Genomic DNA, 16,672 nt, shown 5'->3' on the forward strand with positions numbered 1-16,672 from the left:
GAATCATGTCATAGTTACCATTACCATCACTGCCGCCGGACAGTCGCCCGGTATACGCGGCGGCTGTCCGTGGATGACGGTGCCTAAAACTGAACGTTGTGATTGTCAGGCCATCAATCTCTTCTCATCCCCCCGACTGTATCTTTCCTTTTGGTCTATGATAGAAGTCATTCACCCAACCCCTGACGCCGTCGGGAACAATTAAGACAGGCAGTGCAGCCCGCGATGACCCCGAACCTGGACAGCATCTCGACATAACTGCGTCATCAAGTTCCTATATTGCGAACGGCCTCCTACACACCGTATAGTTGGTACTCAACACCAGGTTACCCCAAAGCCTACCAAACCACCTCCACCATAACCGCAGGTAATCATCGTTAACCAACAGTAACGTTAATTCGCAAGACCCTAGGTAGCTAGGACCACACACCCCCTGGGCCCTTACACGATACCATCGAGTCACGGCAATCTCATTACCGCGCAGACATTACTCCTCAACTCTCATACACACTGGATACATAACTTCATATTTGCTGCCTTAAAAAAAGGCCGCGGCTCTTACTCACTCCCCGAGACTCGAGTGGGATTTGGTTCGAGCGCCGCGTCCCCAGTCCCGCCCCCGTTCCGGCCCCCAAAATTCTCCGTTGTTGTGCGCAGAAGCGCTGGTGAGGTTCTGGGGTTCTTTCTTCCCGAAAACAGTTGCCTGCTTTTAATGAACTTACACAGCTAAATCACAGTGTTCTACGAGAAAGTTTCATGCTTCTTAATATGTAGGTAGGTCTACATGGGACCCGGGCCGGAGTAGGCGGACAAAGCTATCATCCAAGACACGGGTTTTTGCCGTCTAGTTTAGTTTAGACCTAAGCCTAGGCATCATGATGAAAATGTTGGTATTTTGCGGCATTCGATGATGAAGAAGTGACTCCGAGGAGTCGAATATTTTAACTTGATGACCGTCATGTACGACAAACGTAAGGGAGAGAATAGACACAGAATGACTGGAGGAGGCCATGGGTTAATTATACTAGGCTACGCAGACCTTCGGGTGGGCAATAAGTACTACCTGCTACCATAGTTGCTACTTGTCATCAGGTAAAGACTCTCGAGATACCTACCGGTTGATGAGACACGTGGGATCTTGAAGGGACGAAGTGATGTAGGTAGGAAAAGCGATCGATCAGACTTGGTCCTGTTACTTAACATAGGCGTGGCCATAAATCCACCCATCCCAGCTAGCAGCTATCACTCACTTAGATGCCCAGTCTCACCACGAGATAGAGAGGAGAGTAGATTTTCCTCTCAGTCAGAAGAAGACGAGCGGTGTTCCTTCTTACTTCTTCCTGTGCGGTGCAAACGGGCCGATTCGTCTTCATGAAGTCAAGTCGGTAAGGTAATACTTTCTGGGCCCCAATTCGGGACTAGACTAAGCCCTACAGTGCCTCAAGGTAACAGAAGAACAAGAGCATATCCCATTAAGTGAAGTTAACCTTCTTACTCATCCTCTTTCCCACCCCATACCGCCCACACTACGTACCTACATAGCTCTTACTTACTTTACTCTACGGCCTACGCCATAGAGTGAGTGAGTGAGTGTGGCAGCCAGCCAGCCAGCCAGCCGTGCCGCCCACGCCACCACCACACACCACACACCACCCAACGGACAGCAATGTGTCATGATGTCCACCGTTTCTGCGTGGCTTGCTGTCGGTTTTTTTTTTCTCACCACGGGATTCTCTTCAACGTACGTCCGGAAAAGAATGTGGCTGAGACGGGTCTACCTCGGCTGCGAAGCCACTTCGCTCCAGCACAACGCCCCAGGGTTGCTGACTGGATTAATATCCCGAACATGTCTTTCTCTTCTAGGGAGAATGATTGATCTCTTTGAAGAGATAGTCATCAAGGTTCGTGGTGATGAGGTGAATCGACATGGTCATGACGATCACGGCGATAGTGTAGATAGTGTATATGGCTGTATCAGCAACAGGAAGACACATTGAAAAGGACATGGGAATCGACGCGCAAGGTGGATCTCGAACAGACAGAAACAATGCGAAGCAAATTCAACGAAGGACGAGATATTGGTTGATTGACAGCTTGTGGCTGGTTACCACTTCTCCTAGACCTCGTCACCACTTAACCAGTTCCTAATCCTTTCTGTATTTTCCCGCAGTGCTAAAGCCACTTCGATATATCCACCATTCGTCATGACATTCCAACAACTCCTCCTTTATCACCCATAGTTTATAGACACCTCTATACCTTCTTTCTGAGCCCACACCTCCAAGACAAGACAAAAAAACTCGTAACAACGCCGTGAAGAGAGGGTGAGGTAAGTTATACACACATAAAGCGAATGTTATGATAAGATGAACTGACACACGCGTCTTTACTCTTTATCCCCATGCAGACACCGACCGTACTATGATGATGATGTTGACGATGATGACAATGATGACAATGATGGGAATGATGATGATGATAATGATGCACAGGAGAAGAAAGAAGCAAACGGAAGAAAAACGATGACTGCACCTTTTCGACAGGGAAGGTCTGACAACTCAAAACAAAATTCAGGTTCGACGCCATGCTCGCTTTCGTCTGTTCGTTCGTTCGTCCGTTCGTTTGATCGTTCGTACCGTATCGTTCGACACTTTGGCAACACCCACCCGAGACCCTTGGAAATTTTCACGTCGTGACCCGTCGCCTTCTCTTACCCATATAAGACTTTGTGATAACTACCCAAAACTTCCCGCTTCAACCCAACGTTTGCCATGTTTGGCCCCATCGCTCTTCCTATACCCAGTCGAACCCTTCTAGCCCATCGTTCCTCCTAGGCCCTGCGGCTCATCATGGCCGCTGTGGCCCCTGCAGCTGCGAGATCTTGTTGCTGTTGCTGCCGGGCACTCGTGGTACGGACCGCTGCGCGCGGTAGACTGCTCCCATTAGAGCCCACATTTCCGGAGGTGAAACTGCCAGCTGTCGAGCCGGTGGTACCTCCGCTTGCTCTTTTCACGCCAGAAGTCGCCCCGCTACCCGAGGCCGTCATGCCGGATACCTTACGGGAGGAAGGCAAAATACTACTAGCAAGAGTAGGTTTTAAAGGACCCCCAGGCATACCGGAGCCGACGACTCCTGACCGTAGTGAGGTTCTAGTAGTCACGGCGGCTGGTGGCTCCGGAAGCGGGCGAGGTCCTCCTCCGTTCAGACTCTGTACACGCTTGGTTGGGGACGACTCTCGCGTCGATGCAAGGCGTGGCACTGGCATGGAAGATGAGGGCGGAGTCTTCTGCCCGGTAATGAACTCATGCCGTACAGCTTCCTCGGGCTTCATTCTCCTGTCAGGATCCCACCTGAGACAGCGGGCAATAAAATCCAAGAATGGTTGATCATCGCATTTGAGAACCTGCTGCAAGGTTTTGGAAGATGGGCGGCGGCGGCGGCCCTTCGAGGAGACAGTAAGACGCGGCTTACCAGAGCTATCGAAGAACAGCTTCTTGCGTGTCGACTTTTCAATGAGGTGCTTCTCCGGAGGTCCGAATACTTCCATGATGCAGGCCAGCTGTTCCTGTTCGTTCTCACCGGGGAAGATGGGAACACCAGTGAAGAGTTCCGCAAGAATGCAGCCCAGTGACCACATGTCAATAGGTAGGCCATATGTCATACCCAAAATAACCTCAGGGGATCGGTAAAAGCGTGACTGAATGTAAGTATACACCTTCTCGTTTTCGAAACAGCTGGAACCGAAATCGATGACCTTGATCTCCGAATGTAGAGGGTGTCGGAGTAGGATGTTTTCTGGCTTCAAATCGCAGTGGATAACCTTGTGTTGCTTTAACAGAAGTAGTGAACTGAGCATCTGTTTGGTGAACCGCCGAATCAACTTGAGTGAGAAGCCCCGGAAAGCATTCGACTTAATGAACTCATAAAGGTTCATATCCAGGAGTTCTGTGGAAATGCAGAGATGTCCGCGGAAATAGAAGCTGTGGGTGAAGTTGACCATGCTGTGTTTGTTCTTAGGGTCCTATAGATTTATGTGTTAGCGAAAAAATGCGTTCGAGTAGACAATCGTCAAGGGCTTACCCATTCGCGAAGCTTCTGCAAGATATTGACTTCCACAAGGGCTTGCTGGTGGAACCGCTTCTTGTTCCGGATAATTTTGACGGCCACAAGGACGCCGGTCTTGTGATCGATGCACCGAACAACCTGACCGAAACTGCCCTTTCCGAGAACATCAATGATCTCATATCTGTACGCAAGATGATCGCCAATAATAATCGAGTAGTCTCCACGCTCATCGTCGTACCCGAAGTTGGGGAGGTCTGACTGAACGTTACCAACCACCTTGGCCGCATTTTGAGTACCGCAAAAGTAGACGTCCTTATAGTCCACAATTTCGCCGCGCTCATAAATATTCAGGACGGCAATCCTGAGGGCTTCCTGAGGGCCAACGCGTTCCTTGGCAGTAGCACGCTTGCGTAAGGCGTCAAGTGTCCGAGCCGCCATTTCCGTTTCCTTACGGCGCGACCCGAGTTTCTTCATCTCATCCTCGGCCACCATATCATCCTTGTCGAGATCGGCCGTCCAGACGTCACGGGGTTGGCTCAGAGTCGCACTTGAGTTCTTCGGCTTCAGGATCTTTTGCGCCGAGCTATACGTATGGATCGATCGCTCCGCCACCGTGTCCAGCGTAGATTCCTTCTTGCCCGCCGCCGCATCACCTCGTTGACGGTCCCCTGCAACAATGGCATTGAGGCTCGAAGCTGAGCTCTTCCGTCTCCTGGACTCCAAGTAGGTCCCTGTTCCATTCGATTTTGAGGAAGGCGTCGGGCTTGGGGCTTTTGTAGCTGAAGGCATGCTGCCCAGCGTCGCCGATATCGGAATCTTTGGGGGTGGCATAGAGTCGTGTTTGATACTGTTCGGATCAGCCTTGTCAGGCCGATTGTTACCGTTCTTGGATGCGCTTCGTTTCCATGACAGACTCAGTTTCCGCCTGATGGAGGTGCCAATTGACGATGGAGTTGGAGGCTCTTCCGGGTCAGTGGGAGGTGGTGGTGACTTCGCGGTTGACAACTTCGCGGCAGCAGGCTTCGGCGCTCGTGGTCCAGAGGGTTTCTGGGGAACAGATGCATCGGGATCGCCGGTCTTTGGTCGATTGGAAAACGCTGACTCCTGGCTCTCACCCTTGGCCGCAGAAGACGCGATATATGGCGACATTCCTGACTGTGGCATAGCGTTCGACACCACTCCCCCCATCGACTCGTTTGAGCTATACGAGTCAATACTACCACCCTTTCCTCGATTAATTGTGCTTGTGCTCCTAAGGTGCTGAACAGTAGGTTTATCCTCAGTTCGCGTTGTGGTGAAGTAGGTGCTTCTTGACGCTGTCATGGGTGTCGACGGCGTCTTTGCGATTTGCCTACCAGGAGGAGAAAGATTCCGTTCCGATGCATTGTGATCCTGAAGCGCCGCGATTTTGGCAGCAGTTGTAGTGCTTAAGGGTCCTAGAGCAAGCGGGGGTAGACGAAGAGGCTGCAGGTTTTTCTTTGAGTTTGAGGAAGAGGACTTCTTGTCCACAGTCGAGGTGTGTACAGATTTTCGTTGGCTTGGTTTGCGCTGCAGCTTAGCAGGCGGTGGGTCAGTCAGCTGTGCCCCAGATACGCTCCCTGTTGAGGTGCTATTGATGCTACTAGTATCAAACGCCCTATTGGACTTGCGCTTGTCCAAAAACGACAGTTCGCCAGGCGAATCGTACAGCTTTGGTATTGCTGGAACTGGTGGAACCTCTTCCTCTTCCTCGCCGTTCGCCGTGCTCTGGGAGGGTACACCCTTTGGAGCAGGTAGCCTAGAGCTACCACTCTGCGGGATCCGCGGTTGAATAGAGCCAGTCGATGATCGTACGGTGTTGTAGCTATTTGCTGATGTAGCCGAAAGACCAGAGCTGTAGGATTTTCGGTTGTTCGCGTCGGGGGTAGTCCGAGAGGAAGCTGGCGTCGGGATCTTGCGTGGCAGCATGGATGGAGAGCGAGATGAAGGACGTGATGTAGCTAATGGCATCGGAGCTGTTGGCACTGGAACTGGCGCTTGGGAGGGTTGATGATGTGACATACGCTTCATCAGTCTCGTATCCGTCGGACTGATTGTCCTGGCGCCTAACCCTGTGGCGTGCGAAGTATGAGGAACACCAGGCATAACAGATATCCTCTTGGTCGAGGACGGAACTGACGCCTTGACCGCAGTCCTGGGGGAGCGTGGAAATCCAGGTGAGCTACCGGAACCCAAGGCAAGAGCGCTCAAATCGTGGGCCAGTGTAGTAGCATCACTCCCTCGAGGCGGCGGTTGTACAGATCTCGCCTTGGAAGTTCGCGTAGACTCGGGCATAGGACGGGGCCCCCCGTCTACGGACACTGATGTGCGTACTGGCTCCGTCCCATTTCGTTCCCCGAGTGAAGCGACACTCGGCCTTCGTCTCCGTGCCTCCGCGTCTGTATTACCGAGCACGTCAGGCCCAGCCGAGCGCCTGGGAGCTTTCACCGTGTTGTTCGTACTCGAGACTGGAGGGTAATGGTTCGGGCGGCGAGTACGGATGGCGGCCGGAGCGGTAGGGGTCGTAACACCCGAGGCGTTGGATGCTGTTGTTCCTAAGCCTGCCTGTCTGGTAGTGCCATTTGTTATACTAGGTCTTCGCAAAATTGACCCGCTCCTGGCAGTCCGCGTCGGGGCAGGCTGCTGAACGGCGACTCTCGCGCCGGTCGCATTGATGGAGATGTCGGAATGGCCGCCCATGCTTTCGGGTGTAGAATTTTGGCCAGGCGGTGTTGAATAGTGGGCCAGCTTGAAATCGGTCGAGGCCGACTCGAGGCTGCTCTGAAGATCGTCGAAGCTCACCGAGGGCAAGAATTCGAATGCTGTGCTAGTCGACGATCCGTCTTCGTTACCATTCCGGCTGCCAAAGGAGAACAATGAGTGGTTGTTGAACGAGGAGGCGCTCAGCATCGGAGGGTCCTCGGTAGGTCGACGGTAAGCGTTAATTTTGGAGGGACTGGCGTTTTCCTTGCGCCTGTGCAGAAAAACCACGAGCCAATGTTAGCTAGTCTGCATCCAAAACACGAAAAGGAACTTATGGCGTGGGAGCCACCACTGGGCGCGATGCAAAAGAGAGTAGCACTTGAGAAGACGAGAACAAGGACGGGAACAACCTGGTGGGTGACTGGGTTTCCCCTCTGGGGCCAGCGGGGACGTGCCGCTCCCTATTGTTCATGGGTGGAATGGAGCCGTGAGGCCGGTGGTTATGGAGTCACGCAGCGCGAGGCGGGCCTCAATGAGCGGAAGCAGTCAGGACGACAGGGCCGCGGTATACGGTATAGGTACGGGCAACCGCGACCACAACTGGGGACGGAACGGAGCCTCTTGCTCGTGCTAGGAAAGGGCTGAGTGCTGAGTGCTGACGGGGGACGAGGCGAGACCGGCAGACCGGCGACAGGAATCGCGAGAGGCGGTCTGCCTGCTTCAGACTTTTAGTAGTACCTTTGCTTGGCCGGCGTGCAGCATGCAGCGTGCAGCAACAGCAGCGTGCGTGTGGGCGTGAAGGGCGGTACGGATTATTATGGTGGTAGTGGTGGTGGTCGTGGTCGTGGTGCGGTGGACTGTGGTGGTGTTGATGGTGGTGATAATGGTGTTTGTTCCACTCTTTGGGATTCAGATGGATGGTTGGTTGGTGCGTTCGCTTCAGTTCTCTCCACTGCAGCTCTGTTAAGGTATCCTGTCCTTTGCGGTCCGAGTTGTCGATTCGACGTCGAGCCTAGGTCCAAGTCGTCGACAGCCAATGCGGGTGGGAGGACGGCGCGCGGGCTCTACCATTGCCCAGATCAGCGAGACTCTTCTTCTTCTCGTCAAGGGCTCAGAGTCCGGCCAAGGAGCTGAGATGGATATCGAGCGCTACCTCATTCCGAGGACGCGGGTGAAATCGTCGTCCGTCGAGCGTGTGTTCGAGACACAGTAGCCGGTCGTCGTTCGCTTGGTCGAGCGAGAGATGAATTGTTTAGTAGCAATGGTAGCAATGGGAGCAACAATGGGATGGAACCTAGACAAAGTGGAAAATTGCTTTTGTTGCCTTGCTTGCCCTGGGGGCCTGTGCTAATGACCTGGCAAGGTGTCTGTCTGCCCTCTCTTGTGTGGTGCTACCGGGCCGCTACCCTTCTCTACGACTAGCCTGGTTTCGCCTGATCAAGGAAGGCTGCTTGCCAGGGTAATCGCTAAGGTATTTAGCTCTAGTGCCTCGCGAGTTCCAAATATGTGTGTGCGTGCGCTCCCAATGAGGTCCTGCCTTGGCCATGGTCTTTCCCATGTGTGCAATATCCTGCTCCGTCTTCGCGAAGAAGAGATGGCATGATGGCTCTGATTGTACCTGGTCTCCCGCTCTGCCTGACAACTCCCCTTTGAGCAACATGGAATGAGGTTGAGAACCTGAACCGGCGTGACATCAAGCGGCTGCTGGCCGGCAAGTGGCAGCCGCCATGAAGCAGACACTTAACATTAAAATGCAGTTGGAACATTGCTTTAGCATCGGCCACCGGGTCAACCAAATGCAAGAAGCCTCCATCTTACCGCAACTGTACCTGATATCTATCAAGCACTCAGGTTCCTTGTGATGCCGCTGCTGCGTAACTCTCATGCGTGAACTGCCTGGGTGCGTGTACGAGGTGCGGCTGGTGGAAACGAACAAAAGTGCCCTAGAAAATAAAGGAGCCTTGGTGTGTTTTACCCTCCAGTCATCGCTACCCGCGCTTGATGAATTGAGGTTGCTCCAGCTCTTCCACAGAGACTTGAGAGACAAAGCGACAATCCAAAATTTCACAGGGCAACAACTCCTCAGGGGAATGTTTTTGTGGGGACCGAGAAAGTCGCAAGTAGCAAAAAAAGGAGAAAGCCGACTCGACGGCGGGAACTCCCCATTCAGAACATCGATGGAAAGATGCACATGCACCAATCCACCTCAAGGCCTTCCCCTCGTCTTGTTCTTTTTCTTCCTTTTCTTCTTCTCCGCAATCCCTTGATATCCACCCCTAAATGGCATCCACAGTCTAATTCGACAGAGATAAGATATACGAAAGTGCATCTCCGAATCCCTCCTAACTTTGTGGTGCTCATTGCTCATTCAGAGACTAGACCTTCTCGTCTGAAAGAGATGGCGGGGACGCCAAGGTCGGGACGGGAGCCAGTCCAGGTCCATCCAGATTTGAGATGTCCGTTCCAAGGGAGGATCCTGGCGGCGGCGATATTAAGGAAGAGTCGTGGCAAGGACAAGCACATGGCACATGTCCAATTTCAAAGTGTTTCTAGAGAGAAAACAGCATTTGCCATATCCTTCTGGTAGGGTTATGAATGGTTCCTGGAGATAGTTCGGCGCATCCTCGACGCCAAGACCTAGGAACCGACGTTAACAAGCAGCAGTGGTGTTGAGATCTGGAAACCCAACCATGATCATAGGGTCTTATTCTCGTGCCTACGCAGTATTCCTCCCTTGCGTTCAGCTAGTATATTTGCCCCAAGTTACATGAAAAACAACAAAAGCAAAGCAAGGTTGACTTGGTCCCACGATGGCTTCAAGAAATATCTCTACCTACTTAATATGCCAGGTACCCTCGCCTTGCCGTGTAGGAACGAGTAATTTCCAATCTCATCCGGCAGATGAACCTCAATGCCGAACTGCATTTGACAGTACAGTAGACTATGGGGTTGACAGGTACGAACTGCAGGGTTGTCACCGTCTCATTTCTACTGTGTACCTCTTTGATCTTCATTCACAAACCTTCACATAGATCGCCTTTCAACAACTTCTTGTCGATACCATTGATGCGGGTTAGAGCGGGCACGATGTTGGCCCGTAGAAGCACGGTTGGGTAGAAAGATGTGCGGACGTGACATGTCGTTGGTGCCAAATCCCCTTGGACTTGACGCCAACGAAGATCAAAACTGGAGCCCCTCCGGCTTGGCTGAAGCCCAACTGGAAGCCCGATCTCAGGATTTCAGTAGCTGTTGGATGCGGGGCAAGTGTGAATTCAAGATAAACTTGTTCTTGAGTCCTGAGAGGGTGGGTTGCTTCAGGAACAGGGACTGTGGTGTAGTGATAAATGAAGGCTTGCCATGCAGGGTCCCCTACTTCACGACCACACCTTCAATGGTCGGGCCTTGCCCGTCGTCACAGACCGTTGAGATGCCTGGAAACGTGCTTGGTTGTGACAACTTGCGGCGCGGACAAATGATATCTCGCCGTGAAGTTTAAGGATTTTGAGCAGGATGCGAATGACGTCTCATCGAGAATGTTCACGTTATAGACCGGCGCTAAACACTAACAGAAGATATGGTGCGACCAAAATTGTTCACCCTCTAAGCGTCGATTTGGTTGAGATATGACAGCCTAGTAGGCAGGGCGACTACAGTGAAGCTAGGGCGGGGCTGTTAACGGCCAGTAACAGATGTCACCCTGGCCGTCGCGCATACCGCTTTCACATGCACAGCTCCTCTCACTCACCTCGCACCGCATTCCGTCATCATCAACATCATCATCGTCCCATTTACAACTCCAACACTAACCCTACGCTTGCTCATCCTATCGAACCTCCATTCACACGCCCATTTTATCTTCATCCTTCCAAGGCGTAGTAAACATAAGCGGGGTTACGTAGGCAATTAAAAACCGAAGTACAGACGGAAAACTCACCAAAAAAGCCCTGGGCTTCCGCAAGTTGGCTAGAATGAGATTCTCGAAATCGTAACAACCCAAAACCGCGTGATATTTATAGCCATGGACGACTTAGCAGCTGCCTTTCTCGGTCCGGGAGATGACGCCTCAATCCAGGAAGAGGATGACGGCCAACAAGGCTCCGGCTCCGGCACCGACTCGATCACCACGGCCCGGACATTGCGCCGGGGGATTCTCAAGGCAGCCAACTTACAAGACAAGCTTCTAGAGAAGTACTTCCCACCTACTTACCTATCTGGTGATATTCCGCCACCTACTACTCGTGAGTGCTTACTGACTTGCTGAAATCAGACTTCTCGCCCAAGTCATCCCTGTAGACGATGGCCAGCCTCACGAGGCCGGCGGGAGCGCCGAACCCTCATCCTTCGGCGAACGCCCCGGCTTCACGGTAGGCGCTATGTCCAACAACTTCCGGCGGTTCAACGCGCGCATCGGGGTCGTCTTCAAGTTCCAAGCCAAAGCGCTACGCGTGCTCTCCTGGCGGCGGCCGACACACACCCTCTCGCTCCTAGCCGTCTACACCTTCATCTGCCTAGACCCGTACCTGATCTTCGTTCTCCCGCTCGCCATCGCCCTATTCGGCATCTTCGTGCCCTCCTTCATCGCGCGGCACCCGGCCCCTACTTCTTCGTCCGAAGCCCACGCCGTGCGCAACCTAGGCTACAGCCCCCGAGGTCCTCCCTTAGCTCCTGCGCGAACGTTCAAGCCGACCAAGGAGCTGTCGCGCGACTTCTTCCGCAACCTGGGCGACTTGCAGAACGTTATGGACGACTATAGCGTGGCCCACGACAAGATCATTGCGCTTGTTGTACCCAAAACCAACTTCAGCGACGAGGCGCTGTCGTCTGCCATCTTCGTCTTGCTGTGCGGCGCCTGCGCCCTCATGACCGTCACCGCGCACATGATCCCGTGGCGCTACATCTGCCTCGTCGCCGGCTGGGCGGCGATCTGGTCTAACCACCCCACCGTCTCGCGACTCATCGGTGAGTGGCAGGCTCAGTATCTAGGAGGCGACCACCAAAAAGAACAACCAAGCATCACGCAACAAGCCGTGTACGACAACGACAGGAAGCTGGAACAAATCCAGAACCACCCGCCCGGCCCCAGCGCCGATTCGTCGCTAGCGGCGGAACGGGCCTTCGATGCCTGGGTGCGGTCGGACATCATACTGGACGACGCGCCCGAGACGCGCGAGGTGGAGATTTTCGAGCTGCAGCGCCTCAGCGACACCAGTGGCGAGTGGGAGCCGTGGCTGTTCAGTCCGTCGCCGTACGACCCGCTGTCTGCGGCGCGGATTGCTGGGGACCGGCCGACGGGGACGAGATTCTTTGAGGACGTGCTGCCGCCCGAGGGGTGGGAGTGGAGCGGGAAGAAGTGGGCATTGGATCTTTGGAGTAGGGAGTGGGTGGAGGAAAGGATCATTACGGGCGTCGAAGTCGAGACGGAGGGTGAGAGGTGGGTTTATGATATCTATAACGAACATGAGAATGGCGGTGATGGTGGCGGTGGTAACGACGACTTGGGGGCGGCGTTGGGGGATGGGGACTACGAGACGCCGGTGAGGAGTCAGGATCAGAGTCGGAATACGCCCAAGATTGGGCCGACGATCAGCTGGGAGGAAGGAGAGGAGGGGATGGGAAGGAGGGGAAGTTGGCGGAGGAGGAGATGGGTGAGGATGGTGAAGAGAAGAAATGTCAATGGGGCGTCGAATTAGTGGTTCCCGTCTTGGTGGGTGCCCTTTGCGGCTGCTGGGTATACGGCCATGGGAATGATGGGAATGATGAACCTGAGATGATTTTACGTATGCGTTACTGCGTCATAGCTTGTCAAGCAATTTGAATAGGTAGAAGGGGTATATTGTATTCCAAGGGAACTACTCATCGTGTCCTTGTTGTGCCCAGCCCCTTTTTGCCCTCACAAAACCGCCCATATTTCCCTAAGGCACCAAGCCCCTGGAGCGCCTGCCTTTGCCCCTACTGATATGCAGAAACATTACCATACTAATACAAAACAATAAGGTATAGGAATGATAAGTAAGCCCTGAAATGTACCCTTGTTCTCTCTTGGCCCCCAGTGGTATCATCCGAGGGTACTACCAAGAACACATCCATCGAATCAACCGAAGATGTAAAAAGCCAAACCGTGCCTGAATACGCAGACAGCCATATAGACCAAGCCCATAGTCTCCTAAAACAAATTCCTCAAGGTATCAAACGCCACGCTTCGCCAGCCAAACCGATAATAGAAAGAACAAAAGCCAATGAAGAAAACAAAAAGAAAGAAAGAAGAGACTAAAACAGAACGAAGACGTGGGAGCTCAACAGCGCCCGCTCAGCTCAACACTCCACCAAAAGGCTTATATCGATCCAAATCTCTCAACAAGGCATCAACGACACCCGGAAGATGTTGATCAAGCTTTCTCTTCTTGACATCCACCGACAGCGTGACGCCCCCGTTGGTTTTGCTGCCACTGCTTTGTTGGCTAGCTGTATCGCTACCGGCCCTGTCCCTCGTCGGTGATGTGGGTGTTGATGACGATGTTGGTGACGACGCCATGGAAGCGGGAGGCGCTTCGGGGGTAAGGTAGAAGTATAGGAACTCGGTTAGGCGGAACTTGACTTCGCGGCCGGTTTCTCTGCTCTTGAAAAGAGATGCCACGGTCAGAAGGCCGTCAAGACGTTCAAAGACGCGGACGTTGGCGGGGGAGTCGAGGAGGGCGACGACGAGGGTGATGATGGTTGCGCATTGTATGGCCGGGGTGTTGACGGGTTCTATCAGATCGAGGAGGAGCTGCAAGTTGGGGGAGGGCATATTAGCCGGAGTTCTGATATTCTCTTAATTTTTGTTGATGGTCGGCAACTTACATTCATGTGCGCAGCCCTCGAGAAAAGGACCTTGCTGGGTGGGTGTAGAAGGAGAACACCTTGGATCAGGTCCAAAGCATTGAGGATAAGCAAGTCATACTGCCCCTCGCCGCCTCGGGCCACCAGAAAGTCGAGGGTTGTGAGCAGCCGCTGGGCGACGTTCCATTCGAACCCCTCCTGTAGCTTGAAGAACTCACGAAAGGCTGGGTCACCAGCGAGGTCGCCTAGGCCCTTGCGCTGTAGTTGTGCCTGTTCCCCGGCCGCAGCCGCATCTTGTTCCCTCTTGGCCGGGCCTGATAAGCATATTTGGGCGAGCAAGCCCTCGACCTGTTTTAGGCCTTTCTTGATCTTTGCCGGCTCGAAGGCGGAGAGGTTGTCGAAAGCGAGCGATAGTAGTGACTCCATCGTTGTGACTTGTGTGTCTGTCTATCTGTATGTGTCGTGATCGGAGTTTATGTTTGTGGTTGAGTTTCGGATTCGTGGATTCGGAGAGGGGTTGCTGAAGATGTCCGATCGATCGACGATGAAGATGGTAATACTTGGAATAAGATGGGCAGCGCCCAATTGCCTATGATGTAATTTTGCGACGCCCGCAAGGTGAATGCGACCGGCAACCCCTGCGCCGAAGATCTTCAGGGCAGAAGAGGAGTTGATGCCAGGGTTGAATGGCTCTTGGCGCTAGTCGTTCCCAGTTCGGTCGGCGTCTAGACAAACAGTTGAGATATGGGATATTCGAAGTCGAGAGATGCTATTCAGTAAGATGTAGATGGCTGGATTTTAGGGGAAAAGAAGTGAACGTTTTCCCCAAATGCGCCGCCGCGGAAGGGGTTCAGCTGGCGCAAGAGCTAGAGGATCGGATGGGATGGTCTGATGCAAAACTGGAAGCCAAATGGCACTCTGACACCCACGCGTGTGCGCGCGCAGACAGGGGGTCACCAGAGGACCGGGACTGGGACTGGGCCTGAGAACGAGGACCTGAGGCGGAAGTGGATCCGATGATGTTGACCGCAAGATGCGAATTGGTTCGTTTGTGCGAGCGTAATGGCGCCGGTGCCACGACGGTCCAGGGATTTGGAGGGAGCCGGTGCGCTAAGGTTTAGGGGACCGCTAGGCGTACGGGGCAGGAGAGTTGCAGATGGACAGGAACCGCGCAAAAGAGAGAAAAAAAGAAAAGAAGATGGAGAAAAACTCAGAATGCGGAAAGACGGGATGAAGATGGACCCCCATTTTATCACATCCATCCGACCATGTGTTTCTAGTCACACCCAGTCAGTCCAAGGGACCCGACGACGAGAATGTAGCTGTTTTACTTGCAACAACCCGACCAACGGAATAAGCTGTCCCTTGCTGCCCAGGCTCGACCCAGGCTGCCAGAGCTGCCCGAAGCCGGATGCCACAGCAATCGGAACGGAGCTGGGGAAGCACGAGGTGACGGGAAGGTGGGCGATGGTGGGCAGAGGTGGGGTTGTTGACTTTGTGACTTCCCTGTGTCTGCATGTTTCCTCGGGCTTCCCGCTGGGCAATCAGCACACGGTGGGTTCCAGATTCAGTGCCGTCGCCAGCCCTCAGCTGCACAGGGCAGGCACCCGCCCGCACACCCGCCCGCCTTGCATCCGAGGTGGATTCTCCGGAGAGGGCAAACAGGGCTCCGAGACGGCACCCGGACCAACATCAACATTTCAACTACCAACGCCTTGTGATGATCGACAAATGCATGAATGTTTCGGCCTCACAGGTGTAGGAGGATGCGGGGTGTGTGATGAGTTGAATCCAGCGGGTCCAGGTTTTTGGGAATCATGGTTCAGTGCGGAGTAAAGAAGAGAGGCTCATGTTTTGCAACTCGGTGCAGCAGATATGATGCTCTCAATTCACTTGTGTTCGGAATCTTTCTCCGCCGATGTCTCATCTCATGGTTCACATAACCCACGAGAAGTTGGAATAGCCTGAAGCGATCACGGTGATTTCGAGCCCTTCACACAGTACTCTGACTTTCGTTACTCCGCACATGAATTTTGCCTTGCCCTGCTTTGCCCACCCAGCTGAACATTCTGGGGTTTCTCCATGATCTTCACTTTGATTCACATCGGCGCTTTCCTGGTGTCATGTCTTTGGTCTTGCATCGCCGACAGACATGCACAAAGTCAACGCGTGCGGTCCTTGAATCCCTTGAAAGTGCCTACATGATGTCCAAAAGATATAAAGCGTGCAGACTTCCCCTTTCCTACATGTTCGTGAATCCATAACCTGCAGGAAACAGAGTTGAACATCCGCTTTCGACCGCTTTTCTGGAATACTCCTAATTTGCGCGAGGTCCACAACGGCCGATCTCGTTCGCTATATCCCACCACGCCTGCATCTTTGACGAGCCCCTTACCAGCAACAACAACCTCAACCCCTATTCTCTGTTTATTCAAATCGGTCTGAAATCCCTGACAAAGAACACCGGAGCGGAGATTCCCACGATTTTCCACAAAGTAAAGGTAAGAGAGCCACTCTTTTTCATCCCTAAAAGATGCCAGTTTCACGCAGGGAGCTCCCGACAAAGAGCAGCGCGAGTCGGGCTCGACGGGATCGCCCGTTCGATCTGCCTGGCTTGTGCTTGTGAAGCTCCAAAGTCGTCTCCCCTGTGAAAGCTCCCCGCATCTGATACCCCACCACGCTATTTTCAGGTGCCCTTGAGGTTCCATTCCTAACACCACCCACTCCATCTCTCCGTCGGCCGCCTAAAAAGTCTCCGCGCTTGCGATCACTTGCATCCACCGCCAGGGGAAAGCAGAAAGGGCAGGCAGGTCAGGGTAGCGATCCGAGAAAAAGCTACAGCGACCGAGCTTGGCCCGATTTGTCTACCCGCAGTTTCCCTTCTTGATCGGTTCCGCGGACTCAATGACGATGGCTCGCATATGTCAAGATCGCGGATGGAATCTCTCTGAAGCTTTGCTGAAACCGAGCCCAAGGAGGACTTGTTGTTGGCGTGATTATTCGCTGACCCCAGAATACAGATCTCTTGGCCTTAGCAGGCGAGCAGGGCAAATCCCCCTTCTTATAG

The 16,672-nt window shown here is 53.4% G+C and overlaps 3 protein-coding genes across 3 annotated transcripts; 1 reads left to right on the top strand and 2 right to left on the bottom strand.

Moving 5' to 3' along the window:
* Window positions 1–1,912: 1,912 nt before the first annotated feature.
* SMAC4_06567 (uncharacterized protein) lies at window positions 1,913–7,772 on the bottom strand. The gene is made up of 3 exons (XM_066090475.1): window positions 7,197–7,772; window positions 4,081–7,057; window positions 1,913–4,021 (listed from the first exon to the last, which is right to left on the bottom strand). Exons 1-3 carry the CDS (start codon window positions 7,256–7,258, stop codon window positions 2,831–2,833), a joined length of 4,230 nt encoding a protein of 1,409 aa, XP_065946080.1. The 5' UTR covers window positions 7,259–7,772; the 3' UTR covers window positions 1,913–2,830.
* A 2,346-nt stretch (window positions 7,773–10,118) lies between these two features.
* On the top strand, window positions 10,119–12,548 carry SMAC4_06568 (uncharacterized protein). Its single transcript, XM_003345967.2, has 2 exons — window positions 10,119–10,974; window positions 11,054–12,548. Exons 1-2 carry the CDS (start codon window positions 10,805–10,807, stop codon window positions 12,474–12,476), a joined length of 1,593 nt encoding a protein of 530 aa, XP_003346015.1. The 5' UTR covers window positions 10,119–10,804; the 3' UTR covers window positions 12,477–12,548.
* A 59-nt stretch (window positions 12,549–12,607) lies between these two features.
* On the bottom strand, window positions 12,608–14,800 carry SMAC4_06569 (uncharacterized protein). Its single transcript, XM_003345968.2, has 2 exons — window positions 13,627–14,800; window positions 12,608–13,552 (listed from the first exon to the last, which is right to left on the bottom strand). Exons 1-2 carry the CDS (start codon window positions 14,029–14,031, stop codon window positions 13,094–13,096), a joined length of 864 nt encoding a protein of 287 aa, XP_003346016.1. The 5' UTR covers window positions 14,032–14,800; the 3' UTR covers window positions 12,608–13,093.
* Window positions 14,801–16,672: the final 1,872 nt, after the last annotated feature.

Source organism: Sordaria macrospora, chromosome 2 (genome assembly GCF_033870435.1).
Source record: "Sordaria macrospora chromosome 2, complete sequence".
Taxonomy (NCBI): Eukaryota; Fungi; Ascomycota; class Sordariomycetes; order Sordariales; family Sordariaceae; genus Sordaria; species Sordaria macrospora.

Bases quoted from the DNA above. Each gene is read 5' to 3' on its own strand.
- SMAC4_06567 (XM_066090475.1), bottom strand. From the start codon at position 7,258: ATGAACAATAGGGAGCGGCACGTCCCCGCTGGCCCCAGAGGGGAAACC. The intron at 7,058-7,196 runs GTTGTTCCCGTC...TTTTCTGCACAG, and splicing joins GAAACCCAGTCACCCACCAG to GCGCAAGGAAAACGCCAGTC. The intron at 4,022-4,080 runs GTAAGCCCTTGA...ATAAATCTATAG, and splicing joins TGCAGAAGCTTCGCGAATGG to GACCCTAAGAACAAACACAG.
- SMAC4_06568 (XM_003345967.2), top strand. From the start codon at position 10,805: ATGGACGACTTAGCAGCTGCCTTTCTCGGTCCGGGAGATGACGCCTCA. The intron at 10,975-11,053 runs GTACTTCCCACC...TGCTGAAATCAG, and splicing joins CAAGACAAGCTTCTAGAGAA to ACTTCTCGCCCAAGTCATCC.
- SMAC4_06569 (XM_003345968.2), bottom strand. From the start codon at position 14,031: ATGGAGTCACTACTATCGCTCGCTTTCGACAACCTCTCCGCCTTCGAG. The intron at 13,553-13,626 runs GTAAGTTGCCGA...CCCAACTTGCAG, and splicing joins CGAGGGCTGCGCACATGAAT to CTCCTCCTCGATCTGATAGA.